This window comes from Hylaeus volcanicus, chromosome 1, assembly GCF_026283585.1.
Source record: "Hylaeus volcanicus isolate JK05 chromosome 1, UHH_iyHylVolc1.0_haploid, whole genome shotgun sequence".
In the NCBI taxonomy this organism is placed as follows: domain Eukaryota; kingdom Metazoa; phylum Arthropoda; class Insecta; order Hymenoptera; family Colletidae; genus Hylaeus; species Hylaeus volcanicus.
Genome location: NC_071976.1, coordinates 29,726,954 through 29,747,626, shown reverse-complemented (window position 1 = coordinate 29,747,626; position 20,673 = coordinate 29,726,954). Strand labels below are relative to the sequence as shown.

At 38.2% G+C, this 20,673-nt stretch overlaps 1 protein-coding gene across 3 annotated transcripts in view; it reads left to right on the top strand.

Annotated features, from left to right (window-relative positions):
• LOC128883015 (uncharacterized) overlaps window positions 1-20,673 on the top strand; it is a 262,323-nt gene that overhangs the window by 157,295 nt on the left and 84,355 nt on the right. For all 3 annotated transcript variants that reach the window (XM_054134977.1, XM_054134985.1, XM_054134969.1), the window contains exon 3: window positions 11,706-11,844. In XM_054134977.1, the coding sequence (XP_053990952.1) occupies window positions 11,706-11,844 (139 nt within the window). The remainder of the gene's footprint in view (window positions 1-11,705; window positions 11,845-20,673) is intronic.

The window sequence follows — 20,673 nt, the reverse complement described above, 5'->3', positions numbered from 1 at the left end:
CAACCTTTCCACCTTTTAAGAGATGTACATATATATCTATACTATATCTATATATTCTCTCTCTCTCTCTCTCTCTCTCTCTCTCTCTCTCTCTCTCTCTCTCCGCCATTTGCAAACTGGAATTCGGTGAACTTTAAGTGTTCTCCTTACTAGCTCTAGTCTTTAGTCGAACTCGTAGACAGCATTCAGAAGGTATTACAGGTATTGAGAGAAAAGAAGGGTAATTGAAGAGAAGGGGTGCTACCACACATCGTTAGCGTTCATAAAATTTAGACAAACGCAAATAAAAATGTCGAGTAATGGTCAGACGCGCATCCCAGAAATTGTCTACATAAATTTTCTCTAAAAAGAAGACACTTGGAGAAATATTTGTCTGCGCATTTCCCATTCGTATTTGTACGAGGAATTGCCTCCTTTTCGGTTGCATCGCGAATTTTGACCGCCTTTTATCATTTGCCCTGCATTTCTCGGTTACGTTGCCCAGAATCCCCGTTTCGAGCCGTGCTTCTTTCGTCGAACAAGTGTGCTGGTCTCACGCTCTACGAAACACCAAAGTGTCGTTTTCAGGTCAGTTGCCGCTATCTTTCGAAGGTGGCTTTTAAATGGCGGCTATATCTCCTCGCGTCTCTTTCGTCCCCTCGGACTCTTCGCCTTAGTTTTGCTCGCGAATTGGAGACGAGACAGGACTTCGCAATTGTTATCGACGTTAGTGGCCATGCATGTACGTTTTATGAGACGTTTTTTACATCTTCGCTAGCATTCTCTGTAAATATAATCTCCATCAAAAACAAAAAGTTTATTAGAATACTTACAGGTGAGTACTAAAAAACATTTTACTAAAAACGCAAACTGAAGAGGACCGAACGTAGTTTCAGGATCGGTTAGAGATTGAATACTGTATTTAGCGGAGCAGGTGAGTCAAAATAGAATAGGAAGCTGTAAGTTTGTCGGTCTGCACACGCTCGACGAGACAGGGAAGTGTCGTTTTCAGGTCAGTACCCGGTATCTTTCCGAAGGTGGCTTTTAAATGGTGGCCATCCCCTACCGCCTCTCGGTTTTCCTCGCGTTTTGCTCGCGTGCCAGGTACGAGACTACTTCGGAATTGCCACTGAATTCCCACCGAAAAAGGAGCAACGTTTCGCGCGCCCTCGAGACCTCAACCCTTGTCGAGTTTTCCTTCAACATTTCGTTCGCGGTTGAAATAAAACGAGAATCGCGGTTGCTTACCGCGTTTCCAGTCGCTTCGCCTCCAGCCCACCCGTGAATCCTGTCTAACCAGGCTTTGAGGGGGAAAAAAATTGTTTTTTTCCGGCTTTCGCCATGCTCATTCGCCCCTTTCTGCAGCGTCAAGATAGAGAAACGAGCAAACGGGGCCTGCGATCTCCAGGAATGAAGCGTCCCGTATGTTCCGCTGCGAGGATTTCAGGGTTTTCGTCAGCCGGAGGAGTAATTTGCGGGTTGCTTCGCGCAACAGCGATTAGTAACGCGAACTGGGTTTCCAGGTTTCGCTTGCGAAATTGTGCTTGTTTGCGTACACAATTAGCTGTTACGTGGAACGTATCTCGCGAAGAAAACTGGCTTTCCTGAGTTTCATTAAATTCGGTTCTCTGGATATCGCGGAACAAATTCGGGAGGACGCCTCTCCCTGCAATCATCCAATTTGGCTCAAAGGGTGTAACGACAAATGTTTTTATTATTGATACACTTTTTAGAAGGTCCCGTTATAGTCTGGTACATGAGTTTTATTTTATATCTTGAGGAGTTTTTTTTTTTTGGTTATTTGTATGTATAGATGAATTGATCAATTTTGTAACTGATAAATAAATGATTGAATCTGTAGAGGTATTACGAGTTCAGGTGATTAATTATTATACGTAAATCGTGCAAAATTTTATTGGTGAACTCGACGAGTATTGATTGTATAAATGATGAAGGCTTAAATTGACAGTTAAGATATTCAATCAAAAATGTTTCCAATACCCTGATGAAGTTAACAAGGTCTTAACGTTATTTTGGTAGGAACGAAATTTTGATGCATCAGACCAAATTTTAGTTTTCACTGTGAATCTAGCTTGAAGCTTTCAAAACCTAAACTTTTTCCGTCGAACAAAAGTACGTTGACATCTCGCGAGAAATTTGAATTGTTCGGGGAAAAATTCGATTTCGTCGAATTCTGGGTAGCTTGTGTGGACGAATGGTGTAGAAATTCCTTCAGAGCAGGGAAAACCCTTGGTAAGCCACGCTACAACGATAATAACTTATCGATGAAGCCACAATAGGAATTTTCGCGGTTGTCCAATGGCCAGGAAAGAGGTACGAGGATTTCGTATTGATTTCCTATTTTACGTTTCCACTGCTCCAGAAGGGAAGTATTGTGTGTGATCCCCACTGCAGCACTAGTGGCGAGAATAAAATAACTTCCCTTATTCAGCCAATGATGTTGCGGTCGCCTACGGTTCCTATCTTTCTTTGCAGACCTCTCTACCTATTCGTTTATTCACTTGGCTATCCCCTGTGCCCGACTTACAACTTTTTTCCAGCTAAACACTTTGCCGTTGGAATGGAATGTATTCACTTTACGTTCGAGGTCTTACCAGCTGCGAGGATTTCTCGAGGATGAAATTTTAACGGGGAATCCTAAGATTGGTCCAACTGTTTGATACTAAATTTAAAATGTAGGCTACTAGGGGCTACGAAATACGTACTTAACACCGGCAATAAAATGAAAGATCAACGTGTACTTTTAAGTGTTGATTTTTATGCAATTTCTCAAGTTTCGAATTATTATTTCACACAGGGTAAATTATTCCCTCCAAAAACTACTCAAGCGCGCTCAATTTGACACCAATTCCCACAAGTACTTCCAGTATTCAAAAACAGCTGATAGAAATAACAATTCATGCAAGTACGTGGTAGAACAAGAACTTCTCTCCTCCGTTTCTTTCATTTCACTTAGCACAGGGCGATTACCCCTGACGGCGTAAGCAACTGCAATTCCACTCGTTTACGTTTTTCAATGGGGCTTATCGGAAACGTTACACGAGAAACGTTATGCCAAATTCGGTAGCTAAGAGAAACGAAGTCCTCGAACGTCGGATGGCATCGCGCCAAAATACTCCCGCTATTCTGATTGCTACGGTAACATTTATTATTCCTGGCCCTGTAACCACGGGAAACGTTATTCGGATTTACGGGAACGTGTTGGGGGGAGGGTGAGGGGGGGGGGGGGGAGGGGGGCACGTGAATTAAAGGTTCCACCGGGTGTATTCCCAAGAATTTTCTTAAGTAAACGAGATCTCTTTCGCGGGAACACTGGCGAGCCTGGTATTAAACGCGGGCATTAAGTAAAAGATTACGGTACGCAATTTTGCAGCCCTTGAAAAACTTAACGCTAGCGAGCTTTAAAAATTAAAACTTTCCACTCGGCCTCGTTATTTTCTGTTCACATTCTAACGAGGGTTTCAACGAAATTGGGTCTCTAACTGGGAGGAAACCGTGAATTCGTTTCACTCTGCGTGTTTTACCTTAAAAGTAAACACAGTTTCACAGTTAGAGTGGGCCGAGATTTATTTTTTGTAATTTTGTAATAATTTTGTATTCTTGGCTCGTGTGCAATCTAATGTGTGATGTTCGCAATCAGTATTAATAGTTATAACTAGACTGCGGATATTTATCCATTTTTGGCAAATGGGAATGCGAAGAAGTTTACGAAATTGTGCTAAAGTCAATAATATACCAAAATATAAATTTGCACAAACATTCCTATAACCATAATTTTTAATTGAAGTTTCAACTGAAATAATGGTTTTTAATACCATGTATAATATTTTATAGTAGCAATATATGACGATTTGAAAAATGATTGAAGAAACAAGTTTGAAAACACGATTAAAATAATAATTCTTTACACCACCATCTATCTGAGATAAACTAACGCAGAAAGCAATCACTGCAGTGTTCTTCCTATCGCTTTACGAAAGAACGAACATATTTTCATTCATAAACTCTACACTCGATCAACCTAAGTTTGCATATACATTGGTTTCTCTTTGAGAAAAAGTTTGTTATTAAACGCGTTTTAATTTTTCAGCAAAGCGTAGAATTCAAATCAGCCTGGAGCATCCAGGCAGAGAAAGGGTTAAGGGTCGAAGATATAAAATATTCATGGTTCTATAAAAATTTATTAGAGGGGAAACTATATGTACGAAATGTTGGTGCTCGTATTACATGAATATACATTTTTTTATTCAAAATGGCGGCCATATCGCAGAGAAGTGTTTTCTAGTTCTGGACACAGCGATGTAAACAATCTCTGTTCTGTCTTGATTTTCAATTAAAATTTGACTATACATTATTAATAAATAAGTTCTTTATTTGCGCATTAAAATTCACTAAAATGATGGCAGTTTTGATTTCTTTTAGCGTTTCTCACCTACAACTCCTATGTCTAATGTTTCTTTTAAAAATAATTTTGTACAAGGTGCATCTATCGTTGCATAGTTTCAAAAGTGCACGTATACACAAGTGCAAGTATATCGTACGTTGTATATTATACTTTAAATCATAAGACGTCTAGCAAAAATAAAAACTGTAATAAATACACAGATACGAAAGAATTAAAATTTAATTTTAATTTTAGATTTCTTGACAGTTGAAATCCTTAATTACGACGCAATAATTCGTGACTGTACTCCAGACTTGGTCCTACTCCCCCTCCCCCTCCCCCTCTATTTTCCCTACCAGCCTTTGGCACGCTGTTTTTCCCAGTGGAAGCGATTTTCGTGACCCTCTCGAGAAGTTTCACGTGTTCTTCGTTCCGGAGGAAGGGGCAAAACGAGATTTGGCAGACTTTCAAAATTCCCCTTTCGAACGACGAGATTGCTCGATGATCGTGTAAGCGAGCGTTCTTAACCACTAATGATCAGCGCGAACTTTCTTCAATCTCAAAAGAGTTTCCTTTCGAGGAAAAGCCCGAGGAGACCTTTAAGGCGCATTTGCCCATGCAAATCGGCTTCTTAGTACCCCTTTGAAAATTCCAGTTAATTGGGAATCGATGGTCGACGCTCCGGTGTTCGAGAGCGCGAAAATCAAGCCGTAATGATCGAGTTGCCTGTGTTCTATCTCCCAAAGGGTATCTCCCGGAATCTCTTCAAACATTAACTCGAATTTCACGAGCGTAAATAAGTCATAATTGCTGGAAACTCGTCGGTTAAAATGAAGAAAGAAGAGCCATGCTTCTGGATGCAATCTGGAGAAGAGCTGAAGTGTAGTCTCAAAGAGATTTGCATTTTAATAGAGTACACTGATATTGATTAAATCCGTTGGATGCGTTTACATGAAAATTCTCTAATTACATATTTTCAAAGTTTATTCTTGAGTGCCATTCCTCGTTGTATCTCTGGTCTAGCCTCATATTTTATATTTTAACACCAAAACTACCGACGACCAAGTCATACTTACTGAAAATAATGCACCTACACACACCCAACTTGTTTCCGCAACAAATATGTTTGCAAAATTTCTACGTCTCGTAGCTCGTGACGTTTTGAAATATCCCGAGGTAAGCCATTTCCAAGCAAGATTCGATAAATAACAGTTTTTGTTTTGACCCCAGCATTAGGGGTAAACGTGTTGCCATAAACGTTAGGCGTTATCACGAGTCTCCTGATCGAGCCCTATCTCGGTCGCTTCGTCCGTCCTGCATCCGGTCCGAGGAAAAATAAAATTTTTACTGTCTTCGAAGTGAACGCTTATTGGTATTATTCAGACCTTATTCTGTACGTAAAGGGAGAAATATGGCAGGGTTCGCGCGGTTGTAAAAGTAGGAGGATAAAGTTTAACGACGAACGATTCGGACGGAGGCAATTTCAGAATTATACTTTCAAAAACGGTACCTGTATCAAGAATTTTTTTCTTCCTTGGTCGTCGATCGAGATCGTCACATAGGAACGGTGAGAGATTTGGAAAGTCACCCTCGGAATTCGTTGATCTTTTTGTAACCGGTACAGAATGCTTCTGGAGCCACTTTAAACACCTGTACGAATTTAAATTTATTTTAAACATCATTGACAATTCAAGGACATCAATATTTTAATAGAATGATACATTAATCTTTTATTTTTTTTATTTTTGTTATAGAAATTTCTTTTTCACTTGTAAAAATGAATGAATGAATGATTCCAGTGACCTGTACAAATGCTTCACCCTGTATACTAAACAGATTGAAAATTCAAATCGACTAGGACGAAATGTCTCATCGCATCGCTTTCCTCGAAATCCCAGCGCCCGAAAAGATTGAATTCCTTTCCTCTGATTTTTTTCCTCTCGTTCACCGATACACTGTTCCCTTTTCTTCCATTCCATGAGATATATTTCGTCGACTGCGCGATAGTGATCGTAAACCGCGATGGAAGAAAGAGTGTTTCCGAGGGGTTGATCTAGTATACACGAAATCGAAAATACATGGCGTTTGCATTCGTCGAGAGTGAAGTTTAAGGGAATGCTCTTTCCTTTTGTCCAGTTTCGTAGCAATCTTCGTGATTTTTTTTTGCAGCCACAGTACTTGTCACAGACCTTTGAAATTTTGTATGTTTATTTACGTAGATATACATAGCAGATTAAGATTCAAGAAGATTGATTAGGCGAAAATTGGCAGTTTAAGAAAAAGTATGTCATAAAGTTTTCAAAGACTGTCATCCAATTTAAACAAAAAAAATGCTTCTCGGCTTGAACGACAATGGAAGAGCTGAAGAGACTTAATAAATCCTCAGATCGTACGACCAGGTTTTGCAGTGTTTGTCATTTTTGTTGGAATTGCGATTTAATGCGCACTGCGCGCAATTTCACCTCCTTTCTTTCGATGAAATGTCTTCTGTTGGATAATTGGCTTGCACATAAGAATGGATAAAAGCTGAAGCGACTAGGCGCCTTTTGGATCTAACGATTCGACATTGTCCCATTCAGTCTTAAACGCGAGCAGAATTATGCAAATAATGGCTAAGGATTCCTCGTTTATATTTATAATTTAGGTTGAGTTAGTAATAGCATAACGTATGTCATTTCTGTAAAACGCTTCTTTTGTATAATATTACCCGTTGAGGTTGTTATTACCTAAGTTCAGCGTAACACGTGTTTTAAAATAAACACAGTTTGAATATCATTTCACGCATAGCTATTTTGAGTGTAAAATTTGTTAACTGAATTCTGTTGTTGCCGTAACTGGCCACATATAAAACGATTTCCATCAGTTTCCAAAATAAATATTCGTTACAGGAGTTTTGATATCAAACAAAGCCTGATATATAAACATTTACGAATATACTAACATTTAACAACGTATTCGTGTTTTGTTCTTTTTTTATTTATCTGAAATCACAAAACGTTCAATCTGTACGCTTGAAACGTCCATTTTCTTTTTTTAACATTTGTGGAATGTTGGGTCGCGGTATCAAACAACGAATTAATGTTACTAAAAAATAACAATAAGGATATAGAATGAACGTCGCGAAATAAAAATCAATTGGTTGAACAGCACGTTGGTTCAGACATTTATCAAGCTTAACAATTTCTTTTTACTAAAACTACTCTTTGTACTGAAAATGTACGGTAATTAATTAAATCAGAGGAAGACACAGGGGTACAGTCTTAACACATATGGTTCGTAGCAGTTCTGTCTATTAGCATAATGGAATTTGCTGGACTTTCAACTGGCCACCAACGCAAGTAATGTTATATATGACATCGCGGGCCATCAGTGTGCTAAATGATTCGGTGAAGCGACACTAAATGGCCCAAATCCGATTGAGTTATGCAAAGCCGATTATATAAAATTAATTGCCCTGGACAGTCACCCAATTTAGTCGTTTCGATCGGAACTACACGATTTACAGACATTATTAGCCGTTCATGCATTACACTTCAATTTGTGGATCGTGCGTATTAGTGAAATATTTAGTGACACTCCTGGATTCGTGCGACCTACCAATAATTACCTGTATTCGTTATCAATTATCGTGTTAAATACTCGAAAACATTTTTTTGACCAAATGTATTTTAATTTCTGTCAAACTTCTCGTTACAGTCGCGGTCATATACGACCGCAAGGGGTTAATTGTTGTCTACAGTGATACTTGCTCCCTATTTATATTCGATGAAAAATCGAAATGAAACAAGTCGAATCCCTCTATCGAACGATTTGTCGCCTGGATGCAGCGACAACGCTCGCCAAGTGAAAAAGTACAGAATTCAACGGCGTTCGTGCTGGTACTAAAACCGAAATGATTTTCCTCGCGCACCTGCGGCTCTGGTTGATTCCGATGATATCCTGTTTCCGGAACGATAGAGGAGCGTATCGTTAACCGAGGAATTAATGGGGCAAGGGATAAGCGTTCGAGCGTGTAAGGCTGAGCTGTGTGAGGAAGGAATAGGTCGAACCAACCCCAGAACGTGTGCATCGATGTATACCGGAAATCGATTTCTCCCGCGGGAGATTTTCTCATTCGTACGTGAAATGCATAGAAACGCGGCCAGGAAACCTAGAAACCCAATAATTAAATGCGTGCAACCTGTGAGAAAATATTCACCATCGTGTTAGACACATGCTTATCGAAGACTTTTGTAGAGAAGGATTTTAATGCGTTAGAATGGCGCAAGGGTGGTTTTTTCATCGATCGTTTCGTGAGCAGGAATTTTAAATAAGGATGCGTTCTATGATTGAGAATCGTTTTGTTGAATATTTAGCTAAATAAAACACGCAGGTTTTAAGTCTTCCTTTGCGTAATATATTTAAGAAACAAAACAAGATTGAAATACAAGTCGTTCGATCCGTACGCTGTCGGATTTCTACGAAGGCTAAAGAATGCACAGAGCGATACTGAATTTTTTATGAAAACAGAATCTCTGGAATTTGTGACGATATCTTTTATTATCGAGATTTCAAACGCCGTAGGGTAAATTTAAAATACGGAATTTCTTTAATTAAAACTTGAATAACTTCTGTTTGCCCTCTTTCAGAAATGAAGTTCTCATCGCGCACATCGAGATTTTTATTAAACCAATATTTGTCTGTAAAAATATATATTTAAGTTCTCTGTCTATAAAGTTGAACAGATATTGTTTTTCAAACGGCGAGAATTTTCATCTTCATTATTATTTCAATTTTAAAAACGATGGAACTATAGTAAAAATTAGCTATTTCATGGTCGAACCTTCGTGCGAAGCGACTACTCATTTTTCGATTAAATAGCGGTCTTGACCTCGTTAAATACTACGAGCAATGTTTCAGCAGAACAATTCACATTGTGAAAATGTTTGAATTTCTTTCTCGTCGCGAATAAAGCGATGACTCCGTCCTGTAATGAACATCTCGGATACAGAAAAACTGTTTAATTTTTTGAGAATGGAAATATACGAGACCGTTACATAGAAAATGTCACAACGTATGGAAGGCTTTTTCCTCTGTATTTTCGGTTCCAATGGTACAACAAGTATTCCGTAGAGCTCGTTGTTTTTATCGCTGTATTTAATTAAACATAAAAGAACAGAATTTACAGTTTTATATTTTGTAAAGTAAATTTTGTAAAGTTATAAAGTACAGAATGTCTGTTACAGTTCATAAATTGACTGTTTCGGCCAGCACACCTCGTATAATCGATATTTAGTGTTAAAAAAAAGTGGCAATATGAGCTGTGCTGAAGGCAACAAGCAGTGTTTGCTTTTAATATACTGCGCACGTTTCGATATGGTATTATTAAGGATTTTTGATATTCAAATATTTCCGAGGCAAATAAGCAGTGTACATTATCCTTCAAATAACGTACGAGATTGAATTATTTTCATGCCGCTTCGTCAGATCTCTAAATTCAATATTTTTGTCTTTGAATTTAATACAACCGTTGAATTATTATAATTTCTTGTTAAATTGAAATTTCGAGCAGTATACATCTGATTACATCGATTTACCAAAAATGCGGAATATTCAAACATTGACGGGTTATATTTACCACATGCGCCATGGTTCTCACTAAAAGCAGTCAATTATGTTTGTCGCGCTACAAATTCTGGGCCACTGAGCTCACTGCTCCGAGATCCTTCGGAGAGTTTCATTAACGATTTTCTCGTCGCTTTTGAAGTTGTTCAGTCGTGTAGTGCTCGAAAACATCAGGAAGCTATGGAAAATGCTAATTTCGCTATTTCAATTTATTTTTATTTATACAAGAAACTCTTCAGTTGGTAGAAATATTTTAAAAACCTTAAGCGACAAGAAAATTAACAAAAGAAAATATTGTTTAACCCAGAAAAATAAGAGCATCCTCTTAATTATACTTAACAGAGCGAAAGGCAGAGCTTCTTATACGTTCCAACAATTTAATTTGAAAGTTTAGAACAACTCTTTATCTCAGATTTTGAGGATTTTTGACTACAGTGCTCAGAGATTTTGACAAGAGATTCATTTGTCGACGATAATTACAGTCCGCGGAGATTTTCATAAGAAGAGAACCGCGAGCGACGTAGTAAAAAGTGAAAGAAAAACTTAAAGTTGTCAGATTAATTTCGATCAGACTTCAAAGCATTTCTGAGATTGTATTGCGCTCCCTACTGACACACGATGCAACCCGACTCTTCTCCCCTTTTTACCTTTGCTAACCCGTTGCTTACGCCCACCCCTCGTGCTCTGACTCTCTGTTCTCCTCTTCGTATCGTCGAATGACACGGTACGCCCGACAAAAGCGAATTAACAGCGCAAAAGAAAGATGAACGCGTCCTCGATGACACGTCCGCTCTCTAATGGAGTTTTTCCCTTTAGTAATGAACGGACTTTGAAAACTGATGCGCGGAATTTAAACCGATGAACAACGTTCCAAAGCATTGTTCACTGCCGTGAAGAGATTGGCTCTTGCGTAATGGTCGCAGAAATGCTCGAATTTTCGTTCATTTTTGTCAAGTAACTCGAATCGATAATGACTTCAGGAAATATTCTAGTGTAAACGTCCAGAACGAGGGGCATCTTTGGGAAATAAAAAAAAAAATAAACGATAAGTCGTACAATAATAAATGATTTTGGATTTAATAATAAGTATTTTAAAAGACAAACGAAAACATTTCTGTTTGATTTGACAAAACGGTGACATTAAATTGAATAACGATAATACAAAATACAATTTGTTGAATACTTCCAAACATTATCACGATCGCCATTTGAATCGTACCGTTGACTCCGTGCTCTGCTTCTGATGGATTTCAAATGGGGAACTGATTCGATGCATCGGATACAATTAACTGAAGGGAATTGCAATTATATGCACGAATGTCTCCGCGTTTCGTCGGTTTCAGTTAACCACCAAGTCATTTATAACCGGAATGCGGATCCAGATGATCCGTGGTTGACGCGACATCCAATGCGTTGCTCGTGAAACTATAGCGGCTGATTCCCGATAACACATGGCAATGGAATTTAAACAAATTGCTATTACTATTTAAACGAATCAATTGCATAAATGCGTGCGTTATTTGAAGATAAATATTTGGAGATTGGATGAGTCAATGTCAACCTAATATTTATCTGAGAACTTATTTAATTTTTTATGCCCACAAAACCCTTCCTAACCTTTTGCAAAATGAATAAGCAAAATTGAACCGAATTTCTTAGATTAATTTGCCATCGCGTTTGTTCGAAAAGTGAACAGGTCATCTGAATGACGCGATAGTACTCACTGTTGCAGACGGTGGTGGAGGTTTGCCAGAAGAAGAGGAAGTGCACAGTCAACCCTGATCCAAAAAAGTTTCAAGGCAATCCTTGTCCAGGACTCCCAAAGTACATCGAGGTCGCCTACAAGTGCTGCCCTTGTAAGTAATATTTCTGTATTCTTTTAACATTCGCGGAACGTTGTATCCGATTTTCAAACTACTCACGTGATTCATTCAACGAACCAATTTCTGAGTTGTAGTTAATTTTGCATTTTCTAACTGTTATAACGTAATCTTTTTCAATATATTCGAGAGATTATAGATTCTAAATCTTTGAGAGTTTAAACAAATCTTAATACAGCATGTAGGGTACCTTCTACTTATTTTAACTAGAAGTTGTACGAAGAAATGAATGACCAAAAAAGCAAAAAACAATTAAAGTGTATTAGTGAGGTGCTCTCTTAAGCCACATGTCACTGTGTCCACGACTTCCAAATTAATTCTTCCACGGTAAAATAGTTTTCTGCAAATGTCTCTGTCCGTCGGTCGGTTGATTCATGGCGATACAAGTTGGTTGAGAAGCTTCTTGCGCTAAAAATGGAGAATAAAAAGAAACAGACTTCCATCCAGTGGTAAGATGGCTTTGCAAGAACAGTAAAGGTGTATTCGAGAGGTGGAGGTATGAGTGTAGCTCCTCCAGGTCTGTTCTCGAAGCGAGATCGTTTTTCCTCGCGGCACTTATCGATGCCTTTTTACGGGGGACGTTGAACATTAGTCCAGTTCACCAACTACGCGAAAACCACGGATATCGATGTAGCTTCGAAGGAGATTCTTTGCTCGCCTTACACTAAATGGCGGAGAAACGCGAGGGATTCTTCTTCGACGTACTTCCGTTGATGAACGTCGTTCCGAGCGTGGCTCGCTTTCCCTCGAGCACCCAGTGAGCGATGAATATATCGCGATACATGTATAAAGTTTTCTGATTTATTCTTTCAATTTACGTGAAAAACGAGTGAGGACGTCGGCGAAGATGACTGATCAAAGACGATGACAAAATGTTTGAAACTTTAACTGAGATGTGTAAGGAAGAGCTATTTGAGTACTTGAAATCCTGAGATGAATTATTTAGGAACCTCTTCTGGTCATGAATTTTTACTTTACTTTCAGTGGAAATGAATATTCTTTGATTGTAATATGTCTGTGAATTAAGAAAGAAATATCTCGGCTGGCCAGATAATATTCGATCTGACTACTTAAAAAACAAATTCATCTTACCCAATGATGAAACGAAGAAAATAAGATAGAATATATATGCAGAAAAAACTGAGGTATTCGTACGAATTAAAATTGATTAAGAAATGGAATTTGCTCTCTAAATATACGAATAGTTGTAATACCACAGTACGAATCACGTTTAATATCATCCCTTTGTTTTTACTTTCATAACTCTATCGTTCCTCAGAAGATGCATGAACTTTTTCGAGTGGTAATCTAATGTTTATCTTTTCCTTAAAATACGGGTTTCGCGTAGGTACGTCGAGACTGTAATAACGCGGATGCCCCGGCGTAAATCCGGTATTATTACGTCTGGGATAATGAAGTCGTACTTTTTACGCCCGGTTCGTCGAGACTTTTTAACATTCGTATTCCTAAGCTTAAGAGACACTCACATTTTTCTGCCCTCGGATCACGAAAAATAGTTTCGCTTTACGAGCCGCAATAAAGGACGAAATAATCGTACGGTACGACCGAGAAAATAAAAACTAGCCGGTATGGAAATTATTTTTCCAGAACTGTGTCTGTATTCAGGGTCGCGAAAAGTTAGCGTGCTTTGGATCGAACGACGTTTGCATCAAACGTTCCCGTTTTCGAATTATTTGGTTTAAAGTAAATAGAAATTCAAGTTTATATAGGTCCACAACTGGAAAACATTTATGATGAGATATTATATACTAAAAGAAATAATATTACTCCAGATATAATGAAGAGATTTACTTTAAGAATATCCATTGAAGTAGCATGCATTTGACTAATGCAATTATAAAACACAATTCGATTTTATTTGTATTATTGTATTAGTCACACTAATGTATTGGTAGTATCTAGTGTTAGGAGCACAGTCCTGACCGACACCCCTAAGCGCAGGACACCTAGCTGCATCGAATTAACACGGTGAAACGTAAAAGTGACTGCGACACGAGCCGCAGAGGCGGGCACAGGCATCCATGGAGCGTAAAACACGGAACGGAAAGAATTACTACGTCCTCCAGCAAAAATTACTTCGGGCTTGTTACCGCAACAGGTTGTCGCGGCCGTATTGTAAATGCACGGATCCGTACGGCGGCGTTCCTACGTTTAATATACATAGTTTACTGGCCGAGCAATAAAGAGACCGTTCTGTTTTACGAGCAGCTCGCGTTCCAGCGCGATAGCCCATTCGCTGTGACTTTTTGATTCCGTGACGCTCGAAACCTTTCGAATTTTCAGTTTTTGATACGAACGTCTGGAACGTCGCCATTTTTTGTCGAGCCCCGGTGGAAGAGTCCACGTGAATTCGTCCAGGCTGATAAGCCAGAAGTCACGACCCTAGAAGTTGCTCTATCGTCGCTAAAAAACTTTCACAGTTCCGCTGACTGGGCCAGTTTTGACGTTTTACTACCTCCTCCTGACTCTATACGTATATTTTCGAGAACGAGAAAAATGTTGTGACAGGAATATTGGTCCGAGCAGGTGCCCCGAGGCAGACAAGTTAGGTCACATTCCTTCTTTGCTTTGATGAGTATCATAACTGCAATCTTTCAAAATTTTTCTATCTTTTTGAACATGCTCTTACTAGCCATTCACTTAGCAGCTATTCCAGTGTGGTATACATATACGCCAGTTTGTATAAAATTTGTTTCTTAGAATCTACGAGGCCAGCTTTTGTCCCATTTAATCCATCGAGTGCATTATCGCATTTATTCATCACCACATATCGTACTTATTGTCTTCGAAGAGAATACTGGACTCGATTACTTGACGCGTTCATTTAAATTCTCGTAAACATGGCTTCATTCGCATTAACATAGATTACCGCGCGTGTAAATTACTGCTTTTGCGATTTGCCCTACTCTCCTCTAATTTGAATATCGACAAGCGAATAATGCGAACGATAAACATGGAGCAATTGTTTGCGTCTAAAGTCAATCAGTAATTAGCATTGCATCGGCTTGCGCGCTAAATTGTAAGTATGCGAAGTTTAGATAACTGAAAATATTTCATATGTAATTATTTACTCGATTACTTCATGAATGTTATATTTACATGTAAAATTATGTTTGTCACTCATTCTTCTGAGAAACTGAATTTGGGATAAATTAAGAATTATTATCTGAATATCTAAATGATCAATTTGCTATACAACTGACGTCTACACTCTTATGTACTACTAATTTCATAAGTTATTAAAGTAATTTCTCCATTACTCGGTGTCTCCTTGTCCAACGATATTCCGACGATACTTTTCAAGTGTTTATGTTTCAAACTTGCCAACAATGTCATTCAAAGTGAAATGTATTCATTGCACGAAGTTAATAGTTTTGTTAACACAACTCCAAAGGTTAATGCTGCTAAGAACGTTATGTAAGCTAACCTGGGTGCGAGTAGCTTCTGCTTGTGACATCCCAGTGCCAAGGTAATTAAATCATTTCAAAGGAGGTTCAACTATGCCACCTGCGTTGATCAAACACTGCTAAGGAAACACACTCGTGGATATTAAACCACTCGCTGTACCATATTGCGTCTCGCAATTAGTTTTCATAATAATGGGTCAAGTTATTTGTCGATTAAAGTCTGTTAATGTGCAGATTCAACCAAAAATTTCATCCCGAATCCCAATGTGTTCAAAAATAATTACTCATTAGTAAATTAATTTTGAAATACTGAACGCGAACGATTATGCTAGCTCTGCTTAGCTCTTGAAAGACTGTACAAGGAAACTTTACACATTTTGTTTAAAATCACATGTAATTTTATCTTGTATGTTATCTGCGAGTTTACACATTTTACTACAAATCTACCGAATTTTATTTAAAAGGTACCAAACGGCATAGTGTTCGATACACTGGATCATGGTTTACCTGCAGAAATTGGATTCACACGGATCGATGATAGAAATACGCATACGCGTGAACGAAAATCCGAGTTCCGTGCCGTAGGCGTGTAAATTGCTTTCGCGAGATTAATGTCACCGTGCTCAACGCGCTAAATCGCCGTTTAATTAAATAAACGACGTCGCGCAGAAGTGTTTTCGTCCACGCCGAAATTAGATCAATTAGATCAATCATTTGCCTTCGGTAAAACAAAAAAAATCAATGCAGAGAATTCTAGCGCCACAAAGTTCAATTACGAGCGAATCGTGTAATACAATTGTTGCGCAAATATCCGAGAAAAAAGTGTAAATAGCTTATCCAGCGCTGTGCAGCTAACGAGAAACTTGTTAACGATAATTTGATAGATTGCCTCTCTGTGATCAGTTTTTCAACTCATTGTTTTACAATTAACTCCATCATACATTTTTAAGGATTGAAAACAGATTTACATTTGTTAGTGGAATTAACAACATGCAATCGTTACTATTTTTTTTGTTGATATTTTTTTTAAACTAAATCTTGTTCATTTAATTTCGTTTGAAAAATGAGTTATGCTTGGTCATTTTTATAACCTATATATATATATAGGTTATATTAAACTCTGGAACGCCGGATGAATGCATTTCTGTACGTTTTCCCCGCAGTCATGTTATCAAGTAGATTCTCCGATAACTTTGCGCAAGAACCCTTCTTCTTTGGTTAAAACCTTGTCTTCGTGCTGGTGAAGTTTCCCGTCCAAGTTTGTATAAAATTGTAATTTCGGAAAAATTAAAATTTTCGATGAAAGGTGAAGGCACCCAAGACAGTGCTCAAAACTCGTGTCCTTGCGATTAAACATGGCGAGTACGATGAGGAAACTTGGAAAGAACTTTCTAACTGCGGGAACTGCGTCTAACGTTTGATTAAAAAATACGGTCGAGCATATTTCTATTGTTAAAAATATGCATTTAATTATATGTTTTGAAGAACGCAAATTTATAGTATTCCATGAGTTTTTTATGTTTATTAAAACTGTTTAATTCCAATTAGATATAACTATGCAGAATATCATTCAGAAGTAATTTAATTAAATTTAATTAATTTACTTGCAGTATATAGAAAATATTAGACGAATTTTATTATTATTAAATAGTAAAGTCTTGATTTTGTTATCACCTTTTGAGTATTTGAAGGCTGTTAATTAAACAAAGGTTTGTTTGGTACGACTAGTAATGCATCTAATTTCTTGGAAATCATAAAAAATATAAAATTAAGGAATTCTTTGAAGATTGAGATCTTAAAATTGATTGCATTTGTTTAATGGATCCCCGGACCGTTTACTTAACGAGAGTTTTTCTTCACTGGCTGCTAAGAACTGGATTTCAAGTTCTCTTAATTATGTCTTCAAAGTAAACGGATGTTGGAAGTTTTTACCTGAATCAGGATTCAATTGCATGCACCTTCTGTGCTTCAATCCCATCCACTAGCAGGGTCTTCATTAATTCTGTCTATTAAGACGTCTGTTTACTCGGTTGAATTGAGTCGAGAGTGTTTAAGATGAAAATTCACGTCAAGTGTTTTCCTTCCTTGAAAAAATGAATGTAATTACCTACCTTCGTGGAATTGCGGTTGTATGAAACGAATCATCACGATGCGAATAGTAGTATAATTAAGTAGATCAAATGTATAAAAATACATATCAAATAAAATAGTAATTAAAATTCAGTTATTGTACAATATATGAATATAAATAAAAATAAATAGAATTATATGTCCCAAATTAGTCTATTGCAAGGAGTACTAGTCAAAGTATATTTTAATAAATTATATACTAATAATGTTTTTGTTAACCTTTTGACGATAAATTATGTTTATTTACAAACGTATTCAAAGGGGTAATTTGAGTGTTTGTACTTTAAGATTCAATTAATTAAATTAAATTACTCTGACCTTTTTCTAACTTTATCAAATACAGAAATATTATCATAAATTATAAAGCTTGAGCATATAAAGACGATATACTGTTTATAGGAGTTACTGAGGAATCTATAAATGTTTATCAACGACGTACTCCTTTCGATGAGTATTCTCGAGCATCAACTCGATTAATATTCTCAAGCAGTAATAGAATTTCATGTTTCCGAGGTAAGTATACAGTTGAGAGAGCATTAAGAGGGAAATTCGAGTGTTTAAACGTTCCAGGAGAGAAAAAGGCATAGTCGAACGAAGCACGTCTGACTTATATCACGCGTAGGTGCAATAAGTGGCACGTGTGTCGTCGAATGGCTTTGCGGCCGACACGTGAGGTGTGGGGCTGGCTTTGACACATAACGTGACACGTGCAATATGTAATCGTCGCGTTGACGCATTGCGCTTGCATTACCGTAATTATCGTGCATCCCCCCCTCCCCCCTTCCCCGGTCTTTGCCACGATATCTACGGATTGGCTGATAATATCTCTTTACGAGCTCAATAATCCAAGCTTTTCTATTTGTTACGTTAAATTGAACAAATAATTTATGCATTATATAAAATGTCTTGGTGTGGACTGCATTTATAACAAGTCTAGATATATCAAAATATACAGAAATTTGTACAAATTTATGAGTATTTATAAAGCATAAAATATGTAATACGCATCACAACATATAGAAGACAAAACATACTTTAATTTAAATTTCTATTTTTCATTTGTGTATAGAAGGTATGAATTAAAAGAGACAGCTATTGTCAGTCGTGATTCGCATAACGACGTTCTACTTGAGGAACATGAACCAAGACAAAGATACGCGCCTAATCTTGTCTTCTGTCGTAGACAAGTGAATCGTCGTCAGAGCGGTTCACGCTCGGGCATCCGCGAAAACTGAAGGTTCCATCGAAAGTGGGTCAATCGAAGAGGCAGCCGTTTGCTGGAAAAGCTCCGAGCCAGGTCCATTGTCGCTTCGAGTGGTCGAGCATGTTTGGCGTCGAGAGAATTACCTCTTATACCCATTCCACTGTGTCTTTTTTCGAGACCTTCTTGCCAATTAAAGCTCTAGACTGAGCGTCTCGCTCGAAGCATTGCTCGATAAGGAAGTTCCTGGTGGCGGTTCCGCTTTCTTGCGGAATTTCACGAGCCATTGATACTCTTGGCTTTGATGAGCCCCGTTGTGTTACATGCTCGACAGGTCACTTTAACATTGGCCAGGATCCTAAGCTGTTAATTCAGGAACCCGGAGCTTCTGAGTTTCGTGTGTACTATTCAAAACAGGTTCGATTTCATTTTCTTTTTTATTTTCGTTTTTTGTGGAACATCACGTTTCTGAAATAAACGATTTATTGGTTTATAAAGTCAGTGATGCGAGTCATAATTTTTCTGTATACTCTCAGACCTGGGGCGTTGTCGCGACCACGGTACAAGTTCGAAAGTCCGCGAAGGAAGAGCTCAGCCGTAAATCGCCAACTCGATAAAGCAGGACATAACACTTTGTCTCAGGTATAAGTGCACTTGGCGACTTCCGAAGCGAGCAGGCTATAGCGGTTTGTTTCGCGTAAGAGGGGCTCGCGCGTTGAAAGTTGAAAGGTTGCCCGCGAGGGCAGGGACCACCGCCCCCGCAAGGCAACCGACCACGGCAAACAACGACCATACGTATCAAATTCCAGCGGTGTTTCGTCCGCCTCCGGGAACGAATAAATTCATTCAAGCTGACGCGACGGTAACGACGTTATTAGCTGCATCCCACTGGCAGACGGAGAAATTGTTTTGTCTGTTTTCGTTTTCGACTTCCAGGACATCTTTAAGCAAATAAATTCTAGTCCAATCATTTTGGGTATAACAATAGAAATATCTACTTAAATTCTACTTTTCGACGATGGCCTTGTTTATTTTTCAGTAAATAAGTACCTATTCATTTCAAATGTACGTATTTATAGTGTAGGAATAATTAAAAGTTAAATTTTAGTATTTCACGAACGTGCATTAGAAAGTAACCATTTTGTCCAATCATGAATTTCAATTTCCAGCTTACAAAACATCGGCATCGCGTTCCCTCGCGAGTGCTACAATTTATAATGAGCAATTACGTGAAAGTTTCGAATGTAATTATAAGGTACTTAAATAACACACTCTGAAGTTCCCAGACAGGATTATTAATTCGACGTAGATTTAATATATATATTTAAAATTTATGGACTTTTACGACGACTTCTGAACAGTAACTAGTAGCTGTACGCGGAATACGTAACTAACGATCAGTATGCGGTATGCGGAGTTTTGTCAAACTCTGTATGCAGGAAAACGTTTTGCATTTTGAGTGGCCGAGATAATCATCTTATTCATGATATTCAGTTACAGGGTTTATCGAAATCTCTACTGCATTCCAGCTGTGATTTATCCAGATTATATAGACAAATTGTTTTTCTTATTGCATGACTCATAACGTTATCCAATAGTGTACGATGTAACCTACATTTTAAGTCAGAAAATATATTTAGAGAAATTAATTTTTTTCGTGGCTATAAAGGTTTCGTTGCGATTCATTTTATTCACTGTCTGAGGGATGAAATTGAGAAAGCGTCCTGCTATCTCCAACACCCCATCTCCGCATAAGTTCCAAAGGTCTATTATCGAGTACGTTCGAAGATAAAAGTCTAGTTCCTTTGTTCGTTGCATCAGCTTCATATGTATAACATTCCACGAGATATTTTTATGCGACCACCGCGTCATAAATTTGATCTACTGGCACAATGACCCGTCGCGGTCTCCGATAGGGGTCCGCGACCGGTAATTCTCGTTGGAATTTAGTCGAATGTGTAACTCGTACGTCGACCTCAAGCAAGAACAGGTGAAAATCCGTGGAATGTCGTAACCATGGCCCCCAGCAAGAATGGCGACGCGAGG